Source organism: Oryzias latipes, chromosome 24 (genome assembly GCF_002234675.1).
Source record: "Oryzias latipes chromosome 24, ASM223467v1".
NCBI classification, from domain to species: Eukaryota; Metazoa; Chordata; class Actinopteri; order Beloniformes; family Adrianichthyidae; genus Oryzias; species Oryzias latipes.
Window position 1 is genome coordinate 20,103,604 of NC_019882.2, and position 16,814 is coordinate 20,120,417.

The 16,814-nt window shown below is 41.6% G+C and overlaps 1 protein-coding gene across 5 annotated transcripts in view; it reads right to left on the reverse strand.

Moving 5' to 3' along the window:
• The window catches only part of ryr3 (ryanodine receptor 3), a 144,542-nt gene that overhangs the window by 73,893 nt on the left and 53,835 nt on the right, over positions 1-16,814 (reverse strand). For all 5 annotated transcript variants that reach the window (XM_020714745.2, XM_020714744.2, XM_020714742.2 and 2 more), the window contains 12 exons: positions 15,133-15,297; positions 13,463-13,584; positions 13,207-13,387; positions 12,201-12,336; positions 9,629-9,724; positions 9,439-9,557; positions 8,829-8,962; positions 7,710-7,951; positions 7,406-7,598; positions 4,789-5,005; positions 4,524-4,628; positions 3,268-3,371 (listed from right to left, as the gene is read on the reverse strand). In XM_020714745.2, coding sequence (XP_020570404.1) covers positions 3,268-3,371; positions 4,524-4,628; positions 4,789-5,005; positions 7,406-7,598; positions 7,710-7,951; positions 8,829-8,962; positions 9,439-9,557; positions 9,629-9,724; positions 12,201-12,336; positions 13,207-13,387; positions 13,463-13,584; positions 15,133-15,297 — 1,814 coding nt within the window. The remainder of the gene's footprint in view (positions 1-3,267; positions 3,372-4,523; positions 4,629-4,788; positions 5,006-7,405; positions 7,599-7,709; positions 7,952-8,828; positions 8,963-9,438; positions 9,558-9,628; positions 9,725-12,200; positions 12,337-13,206; positions 13,388-13,462; positions 13,585-15,132; positions 15,298-16,814) is intronic.

The window sequence follows — 16,814 nt, forward strand, 5'->3', positions numbered from 1 at the left end:
TTCAGAAGATCAGGTTCTGTGCTGTGTATATATTTGTCCCCGGCTAGGTCTTAACATAGTATACTTGTAAGTTGCTGTGAGTAAAAAGCTAAAGGAGATACCAGATATTTACAAAAACCTGTGTCATTTTCTAGGACATAGTGTCTGCAGAGCGGCAGGAGTTCATTAGAGTTTCACAAGGGGACCCAACATGGGGTCTCCTTGTGCCAGTCCCAGCCCGGATAGAATACATGGCTCTGTCAGGAATAAGGTTGTGGAACTGACAAAAAAGTGAATAAAACATCCCATCTTTATTTAGAACTACAAATTCACTTATTTTACTATAAAAATTAGCCATAATTTCTCACTTCTAAATGATAAGTTAATACATTAGCCTATTTGAGTCTAGGCCACATGTCCTACCATAATTAAATCAGAACTATACTGATTATTATAGTGTAATTAATTCAATTAGCCTGGACAGACATGATGAATGATGAATGAGCTGTGGAGCTAAAAATTCCATCATTAGAAAAAAGACTGGCTGTAAATGAAGGTTATTCCTTCAGCTCTCAGTACACGGATCCTGAACACCCCCTGATTTTGTTGGGGCCTTAGCAAAGAGACTCACGATGAGCATGTGCAGAGATCATGGCTTCCTGTTTTATGAGCAACTCTTTAGAACCAAGCAACAAGCTTCTACAAAGAAATTTGAATTTAACTTTAGTTGTATAGCACTTTTTCTGCTACAACACATCTCAAAGTGCTTTCCATGATAAAAGAGATATTATTAGGTAGGAAACGGTAGTTAAAATACCAAACACATAAAAACCCAACATATATTCACATCCCACAAGTACAATCAATATTGGATTAAATATTAATAACAATTATAAAATCAAATTAAAACATGTGGATATGTTAATGTAAAAGCTTTACTAAACAGATGCATTTTAGGTTTTTTCTTTAAAACCTCCCCAGTGGAGGAAGCCCCCACGTCTTCAGGCAGGCTGTTCCACAGCGAGGCCCACAGAGCTGAAATGAGGCCTCGCCGTGGGTTTTAGTTCTGACTTTTGGGACCACCAGCAGACCTGCAGACCAGGGGCCTCTTTTATAAAACTTTGCGTAGGATTTGCGTCAGAAGTGGCGTACGGATGAAACATAGGACGTGCGTACGCTCAGAAATATTCGGATTTATAAAACCGTGCGCACGCACATCCTACGCATCTTTCCCTTAATAAATCACAACCAATTCTAAATGCAGCGCAGCTTTTTGCGGCTTCATGACACGCCCATAGTTGCCCATAAATAGTCCGCGAAACGCCCACAAATGAATATTCATGTCTTGCAAGATCATGGCAAACACCGAGAGGAAATCAAAAAAACGTAACTTCACTCAATGTGAAGTAGAAGTTATCGTTGGCGAGGTGGAAAAGAGGATAAAATGTTGTTTGGAGGGCACAGTGTGGGCATTACTAATGCCAAAAAGGCACTTGAGTGGCAAACGGTGGCAGACGCCAAATGCTGTAGCCTCACAACCTCGGACCGTGGCCGAAATGAAAAAGATATGGTCGGACATCAAAGTCGAGGCAAAAAAAACGTCTAGCGCTGCATCGCCAGAGTGTCTCTGCCACCGGGGGGGGCACCGGAGCGCCAGATGCACCGGGTGACACGCGTGGTTCCTCCGAGTGCTCCGGTAACGCCGGGCCCAAAAGCCCGCAGAGGTCCAACAGGACGGCTCGAGGAAGTCGGAACCGGTTCATAAGCCACTCGTCCTCGTTTGCCAGCAAGTCTTCTTGCTGTCTAAAGATGCGTTCACTCTGAATTCTTCCATTTGCCACATCTTCTAAGAGCGCAAGATCAGCCATTGTGCGTCATTACGCATTGTGATGGGGCATTTTATTTCCCTCCATTTAATTACATCTGACAAGCTACAGATGTCAGTAATAATCGACGTGGAAATGGGAAATTGTTCCGCGCAAATGTAATTTCTTGTTGCTTTCTGAATGGTTGAGACATACGCCATACATTGTTTTATCAAAAATAAAACAAACTAAAGGCATATGCATGAATACCTTAATTCTGTAGCTTATGAAGAAATGTTTTACTATGAAAACAACTTTCCCCAGTGGACAATTAAATACGTCTGTCTGTCCGCCCGCACCTATATCTGCTCCGCCAGACGGACACATTAACGAGAATATCAGTTTTGTACATTATTTCGTTCTGTTAACTATATTATTTATGAGGATGAATTGCACAACATGCCAATATTGCAGGACATATTTCACTTTTCTTTTTCCAAATATGTGTTTATTTGAATTTCTGTTGTAATTTTCGTTTGATTTTCTTTGTTTGTTTCACTGCTGATCGATCCTCCAACGGGTGTTGGTGTAGCTGTTAATTGTAAGACTTGCTTTGTGAAGTCTTCATGTTATTTCTGAGAGGCAGTATTGTCATTTTCACTTTCACGTGTTTCTTCCATCTGCCGACGGCGTCGCCGTTTCTCATTTCACCCGTTTTTGTGCGTACGCCTGGGTCAGAGCTTGCGTGAAGGACTGCACATTTTCCCGTTAATTTTGCTTTTTATAAATCTCAACTATTGCGTAGAGAGTGGCGTACGCCTTCTTTTGTGCGTACGCAACGTATATAAATGAGGCCCCCAGACCTGAGAGCTCTGGGAGGGTCATAAACTCCCAGATCTACGGCCATCAGCCTGATAAAAATGAAAGTCCAATTTTATGTTAACTTTTACAAACTAACAAAACAAATTCAAAATTGATCTTAAAGCTGACTGGGAGTCAGTGCAAAGATTTCAAAATTGGAGTCATGTACTCCTTTCTGGTTCTAGTTAAAAGGTGTGCAGCCGAGTTTTGAATAAACTGCAGTCAATTGATATTATTTTTCTTAATACCAGAAAGAAGAGCATTACAATAATCTATTCTAGATGTTATAAAAGCATGGATTAATATTTCAGCACTGGCGTAAGGTAAGATCTGCATCTAAAATTACAATAAGGTTTTTGACTTTACTGCACCATTCAGATTAAAAGTTAATAAGGAGGACTGGACTCTTTTCTCTCAGCTTCAGGACCGACAATTAATCAGTGATGGGCTCCAACACCTTTAGAACCTCATAATTTATCAAATCAATGTACAAGCCATCTCAACACATAAAAGTTGTCACAAGCACAGGTCTAATTTCAATCCTAATCTGGTTCTTCTGGAACAGCATCCAGCAGGAAGCTGCAGCATAAATAGACAATGAGATCATTTAAAAAGTGTTTACTTTAGTGTTTCACTGGACATTTGCAGGTTGTAGTTCCTTTCAGTTTCAGGCAGTTTGGGGAAATCCACAAGACACGGATGCTGACGCTTGTTGTCATCCCGAACCTGAGGAGGAAGCAGACAGGACTCTAGAAAAGAGGACACTCTCAGATATGAAAACCCCTCTGAAGCAGGATCTTCCCAGATTGAATTGTTGCAGTGGGTTCAATCACCTGCTGACTGCAGAAGATGTTTAGTAGAAATTTACTGTCGGGCTCTGTGAGGACACTGCCAAAACCCAAGAAATAAAACACTCTGCTCCTGATAACAGCAGGAGTGAAGGCAAGGGCAGAAGATCTATCCTTAGAGCCAAAATCTGCAGCTTTTTTTCCCTAAAAAGTGCAAAGTCACTGACCTCATTAAGTCTGTTACATCCAAATGTAATGCAAAGCATCTGTTAGAACCCTAATGCTGTCCTTGATCAACTTGAAGATGCTGGCTTAACCCCCAGAGATCTTTCCTTCACATTTAATCAATGTGGATGTCATAGCTGTGGAAGGATGGGCAGCCATTATGTTGCTAAATTGCCTCGGTTTCAGCAGCCTGAGTGGAGCCACAGTCTGTGGTAACCGCTGCATACAGGAGGTAGCTGTGTGTGATCAGACTCCCAATGCTCTAATCTGCAGGGAACACAAAGGGACTCGTAGTGAAACGCCTTCAGTGTGGAGACGGTCAAAGCCGTCAGGTAGATCGCGTTTTTCACAGGCCTCTCTGGGCAGGTTAAAGGTCAAAGTATGTCTAAAAGTGATCAAGGCTTTCTCTTTTATGGCAGGACCAATATACTGTAGCAAAATCTACAAACACACATTTGGAAAGATTAGGCCAAGTTCAAACCAGACCGATAATATCAGCAACTGTTATGCACGGCGATGGAGGGTTAATGGTTTGGGCTGGTTTTTGTTACCTAAGGTTTGGTTTTTCCTGTAATTTCTCAAACAATTGTCATTTATTTTTCTAAACATGAATACAGTTTAACCACAGGCAAGTTCACAGGTCAAAACTCCCAGAATCAAAGAATTTTAAACAACGTGGTACCAGGAAAATTTCAAAGCTTCAACTTTTTAAAGGCCTTTTAAAATATTGTGGAGAGAAACAACTCTTTTTTCCAAGCAGCATTTATTGATTAGTTGAACTGATGGTACTTGATACTTTTTTTTGCCAGTATGTTAATAGGATTCATCACCACAAAAGACCCGCACTAATTGAGGTGGGGATTACCTTGCCGTACGTCCAGCCCAGTTCGATTTTGTTCATCCCCCAAAGTTCATGGATGTTTTCTGCCAGTTTGTCCCGAATGTTTTCCAGATGAGGCGGCAGAACAATCTGCAGGGAGACTAATGGTAAAATCTTCCATTCACAGCATAGGTTGAATCAAAGCCAAGAAAAATAGTTCAGGTGAAACAGCTCAGTTCTTTGAGGCACCATTGAGTCTACAACCTCTGCTGTTGACTTTCAGATTCAACAGTAAAAACTGGAGCTTCACCTGGCTGGTGTCAACAGGGGTGGGGATGAAGGAGGCTTGAGACAAAAACGGTGTGGTTCCCAGCAGGTCTCGGACTCCATCGTGATCCCTCTTGTACTCCTTCACAGGCTCCACCCGCATTTTCTCTTTGGGCAGCAGGGCTTCGTAGCACGGAGAGTAACCAGCAGGGGGCAGAAACTTAAAGTCTCCATGGCGTCCACCCAACAGGAAACGGACTCTGGAGTGAAGCAGTGCAAATGACCTCAGCACCTTTGTCCCACACATCAGGTCAAGGTGGTAGGGGTTAAAGATGTGTCCCTGTCATAGCGACATCCGACTTCAGATCAGATTAGTTTGTTTGTATTTACAAGGAAACTTCGTTTTTAAGAAAAAAACACCCAAAAAAATCTTTAAGCCTGATTATTTTAGCAAATAACCCTTCATCAACTTTTGATTAAACTGAACATTTTGTGTTTGGTCCAAATTCTGACACTTTTACACTCTGGTCTCTTATATATAAATGAAATCCTGGAACCAAGAGCTAGATTATAACAGGTCTAATGGGGTCCTCAGTCCTCATCACTGGTCTGCTTCTTCAATATCTAAAGCCTCAACACTTAAACACTCTGTCAACACGTTAAACTTTATGTCTGAAACCTTAAATAGATGCACTTCAACAACACTCAAAACTTTGACCCCACGACCTGATTCAAGATCAAACTACATCAGTAGTTCAGTCAGAAATGGGTTTCTGCCATTGTGCCTTTTTAAAAGCCTCATCGACCAAAATCTCTCTCCTGTGTTCATTAAAACTGGGACTGAAAGTCAATTTTTAAAGCTCTTCAATATCTCTCTGGCCTGAGAGGTTCTTCTGACCTCCCTCTAATGCTGCTCCTCTAAAGCTTGTATGACTGCTTGATTGTGTTTCATTGTAAGGCATGATGAAACGGAGTGTGCATACGCTCTTGTTCTGCACAGCCGTTGGTATAACATTTTAGAGTCTGGCTAAATTTTTCCTGTTTTCAAAAATATCTAAATAAAGTTGAGTAAGAATGACTGAAATCCCCTTAAAGACCTGTTGGACCCTCACATCGCTATGATTACTTCCAATAACTAGGACTGTGATGATAATAAATGTATCAGTTAATGAGTTTCTATTCATACAACCTGACCAGATCTATCTGTCTGAGAGTTGTTGTTATCAAATCAAATCAAATCAAATCAAATCAAATCAAATCAAATCAACCTATCCCATTCATTTCAAAATGAAATAAATTAATTATATTGATATTGGAAAACACCACTTGGATTGAGACATCATAGCGTTATTTTACTATAATGTAAAACGACCAAGTGCATCACAGTCAGCAAAATGGATCATTCCATCTTTCCAATCCAATGTGTGGAAATACTTTGAATTTACCAAAGACATGTGACCATCCAGTGTCTAGAATGTTCTAAGAATGTTCCCTTTGGATTCTTTGGATGTGGAAAAACAACAGTGGGCTGAACTTTAGGAAACTAACATGTGAATGGATTTGACATTCATTCTAGTTAACTTGTTTGTTTGGACAGATATTTCATTTACACTTGACGATCTGGAAGAAATGCAAGGAATCTGGAAAACTTCACCTGTACTGTTCAGTAGCAGGTATTTCTCTCTGAGTCACACTGGTGGAAGTTTGGGATGAAGATGTCCTGGATCCATTTTAGGTCAGAGAATTGGATTGTGGTTAAAATGAATATTTGCGTTTCATTTTAATAACACTAGTATTAAACTTGGAGCTTTGGACCAAGCAAATCCCTATTAATCTGACCTGCAAATTAAGTATCCATGCAGACTTCTGGACTTGAATAATTTCTATAAACTGTCAACATTCATCCTCTGCAAACTATAACGACATAGATATTTGTTTTTATGTTGACAAAACTCCAGCAGGTGCGTCTGGCACTTCCCTTGAGGCTCATGCGGCTACTTCAAGTGGCATCATGGAACGTACCATTTCCATGCAGGTGGGAAGTGTATCATGAAGTATCTGTAAGGGTAATTTAAGTTGTACATCCTTATGTCGTACGGATGATGCTGTTGGCCCCTTTCAGTGAACGTGTGTAGTTAATACATAGGATGTCCACACAAACTACACCATGGTTGTCTAATTTCCTCATTTCTAACAGTGCACACTTTTCACTTGAACAACACTCACAAGCCCCTTCCTCAGTCCACAGGTTTTGGGGGGATTGAAAAAAATGAAAAATCTGTTCAACGCACTTGCATATCACCTTCTTCACCCTTACCTATCCTTATGTGTTAAGTGTTCACTACAACTTGTTGCCTGCAGCATCTCCATAAAAACATGAGAGAACATTTTGGCTTTACAGGCTCACCTAGTTGTCTACAACCTTGACATAAACATGTCTTTTGTCCCTTGTACAGGTCTGACCTTTTTTCCTTCATTTCAAAGATTTATTTTTTTCAAAACGCCGAATAGATTTAAAAAAATGCTACTTTGGTAATCGTGTTCAGAATGTCCAGTTGACGTTAAAAACCCTCAGTATTGCCTTTCTTAAAACAATTGTTTTGGAGTTCGAAATCAAAGGAGGTTGTGCTTTACTGTTGATCCCCAACACAAGATCTTACTTGACCCCGGCAGAAAAGCTGACAACAGGGAAGAAGAACCCGTCTGTGTTGAAATCCTCAAACATTCCCTGGACGGGCTGGCCATTGATCCTGAAGGACATGCTGGGAGCACCCAGATCCAGACAGCAGCTGACCACATCGTCAGAGTTCAGCTGGTGTTGGTTTATGGAGGCAACGGCTCTCGGGATACGACCTGGAAAACCATAGGTATTAGTAGACAAAAATGTGAATGCACAAAACCATAAAACATGCAGCTTCAACTCAGATTTCAAACAACCAAGTTGCATCCAGTTGCTGAGCCTACCTGACCACAGATGGAGTCCATCGAAGCTGTACGAGTAAAGGTCGTCTCCCACTCCATTGCCTCCCCATCCTTCTCCTCCACCGGGGTAAGGTGCGTAACCTTTTGTGTTGGCCCATCCCACCCTCAAGTGGGTCGGCTCTCCAGTAACAAAATGGTCCACCTGGTCAATGACCAGCTCAAAGTACCACTTCTTGTACTGGGCTGAACCTTCCGCCATGCCCAGGAAGATGTTGGGACGCATGCTGAAGGCGGAAACCAGAGCGCCAAATGACTTAGCTGATCATTGGTGAGGCTAATCTTTGTGTTATACTCAACACAGTTTATCCAAGCAGATTTCTTTGGAATAATACTTCAAACTTTACAGCATAGTTTGAAACAAAAATCTCCTTTTTAGATGTTTTTTGTTGTCCTGAATCTACACACAATTGTTGAAGGGATTTTCTTCTATGGTTATTATGGACTCAACTACATCTAAAATATAATTAACAGAGCTAGCATTACTGTAAACATTAAAGTTGCAGGTTGTAACACTAAAAGGGGATAATCCATTATTAAACCTCTGTAAATGGTCACCTCCAAAGATGAGTGAAGAAAAACCAAATTCTAAACACCAAGTTAGAATAGAAAAAAAGGTTGACTAAAGTTTAAATATTATTAAATACAAAGATGACTTAAGGTGACATTTTTGGATTAAGAACTTCCATGACGCTGGACCATCAACAGTTAGTCCTCCATTGTGTTGCTGTGGCCACATATTAAAGGAAATGTTGGTTAGCTGGTTGACTGGATTGGTTGTTTTGGTAGGTTGGTTTAAAAGTTTGGACAGCATGATTGCAATGCAATCCAAACACTATATGGTTTGGTAAATATCTGGAGGAGCCAAACTTCACACTTTTTTTAAAAGAAAGTGTAACAATGATTATTCTAGAGGTTGGAGGTTAAAGGTCGCAGAGGCAGAGAAGTTTTTTCAAATGAATAACAAAATCTGGGGAGATTTGGGCCCACAACAAAGAACTGGACAGGTTTAGTTGATGTACCGGTTGTCCAGTGGAGTGCTCGCTGCCATAGTAAAAAAGAAATAGTGATTCATTACCACAGGTGACTGTTCCTTTCATGTACCTTTGTACATCATTGACCAGTCGAGTCTGAAGCAGCAGATCCCGTTTGGGAAGCAGGTTGTCACAGATCAGATTCTGATTGGCTCTCACTGCCACGCCGTTGCAAACACAGAGAGAACAAAGAACGTCCAGAATCTGAAAGGAAAGCAAATCTAGAGCTCAGGCCAGAAAAATACAATCTGTGCATCAACCCTCAAATATCAATGTCTCCTCATTAAAAGCCTCAAAGCCATTTAGGACCAGCAGCTGATTATGAGGAGGCCACAGCAAGCCTGCACTAAATTACAATGTAAATGATAGGAGGCTGTGATACTGAAGCACTGTATGCACTGCATCAGGCAAAAATGCCAAATCCTGGCAGCTGTGTTTTTCATGCTGACATCTAATTTGTCAGTTTGACTTTTGAATAACAAAGACAGATGTGTTGCAAATAAAATGTGAAATTCTGCCTCCAGCGTCTGGGATTGAGTTTCTGAATAAATAAGCTGATGGGATACAGACACACAAACACACACAACACACACGACCAAACTCACCGCAGAAGAACAACCATCAAAACACTTTTCACTCGTTAATATCTATACATGTCCTCGGTAAAGGACAAAACCCACCTTGTGGTTCCGTCCGTGTTTGTAGAGCAGAGAAATGATGGATTTGATGTGAGCTTTCTGAATGATGTTCAGAGCTTCTGGACTTTCCACCAGGATGCAATGAAGGACTTCCAGGATTCCTTTGATCCCAAACAAAAGCCTCCATAAAGTCTGAAGCATTTAAAACTTTTTACGGTGCTTCCCATCATACCTGATGAGGATTCCAGTCGCTCCAGTTTGCTCACCAACCAATCCAAGTTCCGGGAGAACTGGGTGCAGTTGTTCCTGTTTCCACAAATGAGTGCAGCTGAACAACAGAGGAAGAGAAAAATCAAAGTTTGACTCAGAAAGTTCCACCAAAGCCCTGAACAAAATCCTTGTCTGCAAACTCTGTGTGGCATGAGAAGATTAAAGTCCGTTTGCTGATGCCGCCTCATTACTTCCGCCCTCATTTCCCACCGTCTGTAACCTACTTAGAGACACTTGACTGATAATATCCACAAATCCATTTAACAGCACTTTGTGCCAAAAGGAGCCGTGATGGTGTCAAAGCTCATAAATCTGGCTTTTTTAAGAGGGCAATAATTCAGAACAAATCATGAATGGAGCCACCCATGGTCAAGGACAAGGAGTTCACTGTAGATGATGAGAATGAAGAAGTGAGAGGTGAAAAGGACACCCAGAAGCAGTACCTCATTGTTTGAATAAACATATTTCACTCACTACTGGTGTGGTGTTTTTAGACATTAGAAGATTATGGCAATAAAAAATCTGCAGTAAAAATTTTATTAATATTTTTTATTTTTTCCATTTTACACTAAGCCATCATTCAAATTGTCGCAGTTTTGGGAGTAGAGCTGCTTTTAAAATAAAAGCAATCAAATCACTATATAAGCCAAGATAACTTACATGATGTCCCTCTTAGTTCAAGTCTTTCTATGATGACCAAACCGATCTTTTTACTAACAAATGACGTATTTGACGCACTGTGGCATGGAATTAGCTGGCTAATTAGTAACTTTTAACAGTTGAACTCTGGGATACAGGGTCCTGCAGTAAAGTTCAATCCAGTCTGGTCTTCATTGTCTTTGTGTTATCTTTGACTAGGCCACGTGAAACTGAAAATCCTTTTTCTGTTCAGAAACATTTCTAAGTTGAGAACCGTTTTGTCAGAGGCGGAGCCTGAAGTGATGCTTGTGTTTCCTCTCATGCACAGATCACTATATAAGAATCTATGCACATCTGAGTCAGGAGGAACTTCATACTCTTCTGGTCCAGCTGAAGCTTCTGCTTACATTTCAGAATATCAGACATTTTATAACCTTCTACGGTCACTTAAATCCACAGGACAGTTTTTATTGGTTATCACACGTATCTAATTTAAAACCAGAGACGGTTTAAAGCAACAGACTGCAGAAAGCTAGCCACTGACCGCACTCAAGTCAAAAGGCCTTCAGTTTAATGTCAATGTTTTTATTTCTACTGATTTTTGGGTTTTTATTTTTTAATATTGAAGTTTTACATGTAAAAGCAGTCAACAATTGCGACAAAAATGGCTTCAAGTGAGTGAAAGCGAGAGAATCTGCTGCCCCATGGAGAACGTGACAGTGAAGCAACTTGAAGGCCCGTTCACACCGGGACGAATTTCGTCGGCGATTTTCGCCGACGTTTAACGCCTCGTGACTAAACAAAGGGCCCCAATGAGAGTGTGCACACCGACGCGAAAAAACGCCACGCGACAAAGCGTCAGAAAAAAAAAACGCCTCGGGTTCGTTTTTTTTTTTCGACGCGTCGCGTCGAAATCTACTCGACCAATGAGAATGGCGCTTTTGCTCACGTGTCTGGAGCTTCTGAAGTTACAGTAAAACACAACTTGGGGGCGCTCAAACACAAAACTGCCTTGCTGAGCACACATACCAGCGAAGAAGATAGACGCCAAGTAGCGTCTACACTGCCGCGAAGAAATAATGACGGACATTCTAAAATATCCCCGAACCAAGCACCAGTTGGAGCTACTGGTGCTTGAAATATTCATGTTTTCTTTGTTTGATTCTGACAAGCGTGTAAGTACTTGCTCTCTTCTTCTGAGTGAAAAGCGACTTTAAGAAGCGTAAAGTTGCGCAGCGCCACCTTGTGTACAGGAGTATTTCTGTTTTACATTAAGCGCCATCTAATGTCAGGGAATGAAATTGCATGTTCACTCCACTCATCGTCAGCGAAAATCGCCTGGGTGTGAACACAAAAAACGTGGCGAAAAACGCTGGCGAATAACGCCTGGCGAATATTCGTCCCGGTGTGTACGGGCCTTAAAGCTGTGAGTGTTAGTCTAACTAGTTACTGTCCACTGATTCAATAACCTTAAATATGAATAATATTTCTGAAGTCTAGGTCCAGATACCATGACTCATCTTCAAGACAACACCCTCAGGGAAAAAACTTCACTGATGGCATTAAAAGTTACTGCAGATTACCGCTGGTTCATTACATCATCGCTACCAGAGCTTTTTTTCCCCCCTGTTGGGATTGTAACATTTAAACATTGACATAGAAATGCAGGAATAAAAAATAGTATAGGTTGAATTGATTTCTGAAATGCAAATTGTTTAGGCAAAATAAGTAGTCTTTTGTGTTTCATAAAGAGCTACACGCCTTCACTCAACTGGCAGAAATACTGATTCAAACTCTGGCAGCCTCTGTGGCCTTCAAAGCAAACAGAGAGGGGACAGACGCTTCATGTCAACAGCAGGGAATAAATATGCACGGACCCGATCGTTGACACGTACCCAATAGCTCATACAGCAGGTTGAGGATGTCCTTCCACGCTGCCCCAGCCTCCTCGCCGGCCACCTCTGCAAAGTGAGCAGCACTGTCGTACAGGTTCATCCGGTCGATACATTTGGACAGGAGGGCCAACATGCCCTAAAAAGAGGCACAGTTACTCAACATAAAGAATACAAAGGTGGGATCATGTGACTGCAATCAACAAACTCTGCTTCCATTTTTCTGTAGTTTATGATTTAACTCTACGATAATTAATTCGATGTTTCTTAATTTCATCTGCAAGCAAATCAGGTTCTTTGTTTCTAACTTCTGTTGCACAACTTTACTGTTATTGCAAATCTCACCAATTCAAATTATACATGTTTTTTGTATTCTCTCTAATCCTCTTATTCTATTGTTTTTTTTGTTTTCTTTATTTGTCAGGTTTTTGTTAGTTCAAGTAACCCTTGAATTCCTTTTGGTCTTATTCTAAACTTACATTGATATGAACTTCACATTTCACTTTGTTTTGGATTCTTGAATTGTTTTTTTGCGTTTTTTCTGAAGCAAAATGTTTTTGTCAGAGAATCAGCACCATTACACTGTTGAGAAATTCAAAATGAACTCTGATGCAGATCAAACAACGAGCTGCAAATGAATCCTGGTGTGGTTCCCTGCAGTTTGAATGCAAACTGACTGTCCAGTGAACCAGTGAAAAAAAACATGACAAAAAGAAAGAATCAAGAAAAGTATGGAAAACATGTAGTCAGTAAATATTCTATAGTTTGGACCTAAGGATTCTTTTACATGAAAATAGTCATCTTTTTCTGTTTTGCTCTTTTGTTTTAGGTGATTTGGTTCAATCATGAAAGTGGAGTGAGTAAAGAAATCAACGATGATGGAAAATATTCAGGATTCCTGATTTAGATGAAGTGAGAATCTCTGTAATGTGAAAGGATGTCAAGCAAACTAAAAAAGGAAAAAGCAGAACTTCCTCTAAGATCATGAAGGTTTGCTGTCAGAATTCACCTCCTCCTTGAAGAGGTCCTGGCGCCTGATTAGTGAGCGGAGAAGACCCTGCTTCTCCTCGTGCTCCAGCTCAGAGTCTGGCTGCTTGAAATACTCAATCAGGTCGTTCAGCGTCTGCAGGACCTCCTCGATGTACCCGCCCACCGTGGACGACTCTCCGTCCTTGACGCTGTCCAAAGCCCTGAGTGTAGGACAACCATCCAGCTATGAAAGCATCTCCAAAACGTGCAGATCTTTCAAACTATTTAGAAATTACTTGATGAAGGTTGAGAAGAGGAATGTGGTGTTTCGGATGATGCGAGCAGCCCGAGCCTCCTCGTGCTGGCAGAGCTGCAGGATGAGGCCGTCGTCCATGTGGCCCTCAGAGTGCAGGCAGGCCTGAAGCCGGAAAAAACACAAAGCTGCAGCAAACTACAGAACAGAATCATGTTTCCCCTGCAGGAACACAATAAAGTATTTAAAGACAATAGGAAAAATGATTTTTAATGCTCCTTTTATTGGTTTATTTCCACATCATCTTGGTCCAGTAGGCTGGCCAAAGGTTCCTGAAGCTTCACTTAGTTGCTTTAGGGATTCTTATCTTAACTCTTAGTGACCTTTGATTCACAAACAATAAAAAGAGGATATTTGGTGGCCATCACCTCCAGCCTGCTTGGAGTCAGCAGCAGGGGGCCATGTGAATTTCCTGGCACCGGGGGTTTGGCCTCCAGCTGGCAGCCTTTCACATTCATATTCCCTTTTAACCTCCTATTGCCCTCCCATGTGGATCATTATCACATTCAAACAGGCCGTGACTCCACTGCAGGTCACTCCACTGAGGAAAGCAAATCCAAAGCACATAAGGCTTTTCAATTGAGGAGGGGGGGGGGGGGGGGGGGGGGGGCTTTGGTTTTATGAGCTGTGATCTGCTACTGGAGGTGTTAAGAGTCAAACAATGGTCACCATTTAGAAACTCAATGTAAACAAACAGAAAGATTCAAGGAGAAGATCAGAAAATATGTTCTGGATTTAACTGAGACTTCATTCAAGAACAGGTTTACGCCAGTAATGCTATGTTTGGCTGACAGCTGGTCTAAGTTAGCATGGGTAACTATGTTTAACCCATTGGCATAAACACTACTGTAGAGTGTTGCATAACAGCACAAAGCTGCCTCTCTCCACTTTAGATTCTGTTGGAATTACGTCAATTGCCTCAACGGTTAAAGTTATGTTCAAACAACGTCAGCACTGGAGCTAATACTTTGGTGTTAAGGGGTTAAAGTTCAAATTAGCCACACTTAACATATAAACAGTAATATTTCTGGAACAGCATCTGGCATGTTCACATTAAAGATGTTGGCTCAATTTAGCATAAATAGTCAGGCAGGGCAGTGGAAGGATGATGGTGTGGGTTTGTTCTAAAGCATAAGGATGTGGACACTGTATCCACTGATGGCTCATGATTATCATGATTATCATGAGAATACTCTGGAACTGCTATATGAAAAAAGAAAAAGTTCAGTTTTTGATTTATTTTGTCATCACAGCCTAATTTAAAGCTTTATTTGTCTTAGAAGGCTGGCCTTCAGGCTGTCTTCTCTCTTTTGATGGATCAGCTATTTCATTTCATTTGATACATTTCTCAATAAATTTCTGCCTTTTGAAAAACAGCAACTGATTTAATTCATTCAAACGGATAAAAATGAATTGATTATTGATCATGAAACCATACGAGATGACTGCCACTTTACATTTTATGTTCCGACACAACAACGGGAATAAAAAATGTCCCTGTTGAAAACCTGAAAACATAAAAGCAGACTTTTTCGTCTGTAGAAGGTCTACAGAAAGGTGTCTAGAATTGGCCTGATGAAGGACTGTGGTGACTTTGGGCTGTACAGCAGTTTTATCAGAGTCCAAAGAATCTTCGTTTGTGACATTTTTTACCCTTCTTTTCAAGGGGCCAAGGCGGGAGGATTTGGCATCAGGAGCCAGGTAGGACAGCCAGAGTCCAGTCGCCACATGCATGACAAAGCAGACGGAGTCTCCGTACTTGATTTCCGGAACCCCCATGCCATCTATGTCCCTCTTTGGACCGGTGTCCACCTTTTCCTGTTGGGAGCAAAGACAGAATCATGAAAACAGGACATCTGAAGGTGATCTGCTGCTTCTGTGGTGTAGGTTCACACTGTGGATTCCGTCAGACAGTAAGAAACAGGGAACAAGTTTGCCTCATTAGCCGCGTTTACATGGGCAAAAGTAATCGGAAAGAATGCCTGATCGGAAAGAAAATGTGTCATGTAAACGCGCCGTTCGGAATAGTCTGCCCCGATCAGACTTGTTCGGATCAGAATTTCTTTCCAATCGAGATAGGTGGGTTATACCGATCGTTTATCCGATCGTGGAGCATGTAAACGGTCATTCCGATCGTGTGTCACTACTGTTCTGGTTTACGTCACGCATAGATGGTGTTTCGCTGAGAGAAAGCTTTGGAGCTCATACGGGACCGACCAGCTGCTCTGCGGACGCCCCGTGAAAAGCGCCGCTCGGCTCTAGCCCCGCTGGCTCTCCCCTCTCTTTCACCCCTCATTAGGGAGATGCGGGGAAGCAGCGCTTCGTGCCCCCTGACGCTCACTCGGTCCACTGGCACCCGAGTGGGCAGAGGAGCCGGATTAATAACTTTGTGTCTGAGCGGAGGGAGGATGCTTTTTTACGTGAGCGTTTTGTTGTTTTGTAATGTGTGGGAGAATTCAGACTGGGGGCCGTCCCGCCGCTCTGAGTTAGCGGCTGCAGGACTCAGGAGGAACCGCCAGCATACTGCGGCAGTGTGTGTGAACTTTTCAGAGCAGAAATAAATGTCGCTCAGTCATTAGAAACTGTTCAAACAATCACGTGGATTTGTGTTTTTCAGTTGTGTCCCGACAAAATAAAGACTGATGTTATTCCCAGACATTTACGTGCAGCCAGGATGCAGATTGCAGCGTTTCATGGTCCTGGATTTTGTGTCCATCAGGCTAATGTTGTTAGCCTGTGTTTATAGCCTGTCCTAACCCTTCTTCCAGCTCAATTCTTCCACAAAAAAAAGCACTGACCACACGGATTAAATAAAACGATGAGCGAACAGGCGCTTCATACTATTCATGAAATTAATAAAAGCACGTTTGGAAGATCGTCTCGTATATTACTGAGCTGCTGCATAAAATAAATGTCTGTGGCAGCTGCTTGTTCAGAACAGGACCTATTTCCTCATCCGGGTTTTTGAAGCACTACTGCGCATGCCCAAATGATTCGTTCCGACCGAAAGTGTGAGCCATGGGAACGTTTGTTCTAACCGGAAAGAGGTTTTCTGATCCCATGTGCGCGGGTGAATTTTAACCCGACCATTGATCCGATCAAGATATTCTGCCCATGTAACCGCTGCAACATTGTTAGGCATGGAGAGGTGTTGACCTTTACAAACACGAGAGACCGATTTTTATGCTCACCTGTGATAAAATAAAGTTTGTGTTGTAAATTCCCCAGTATTAAAGCACCTTATATGGTAATGTATTTAGGAAAGTTGATTGACATTTTAGAGGGTCCTTAGGGATCTTAGTTCATCTATGTTGGGGAAAAGAATAGGAGAATTG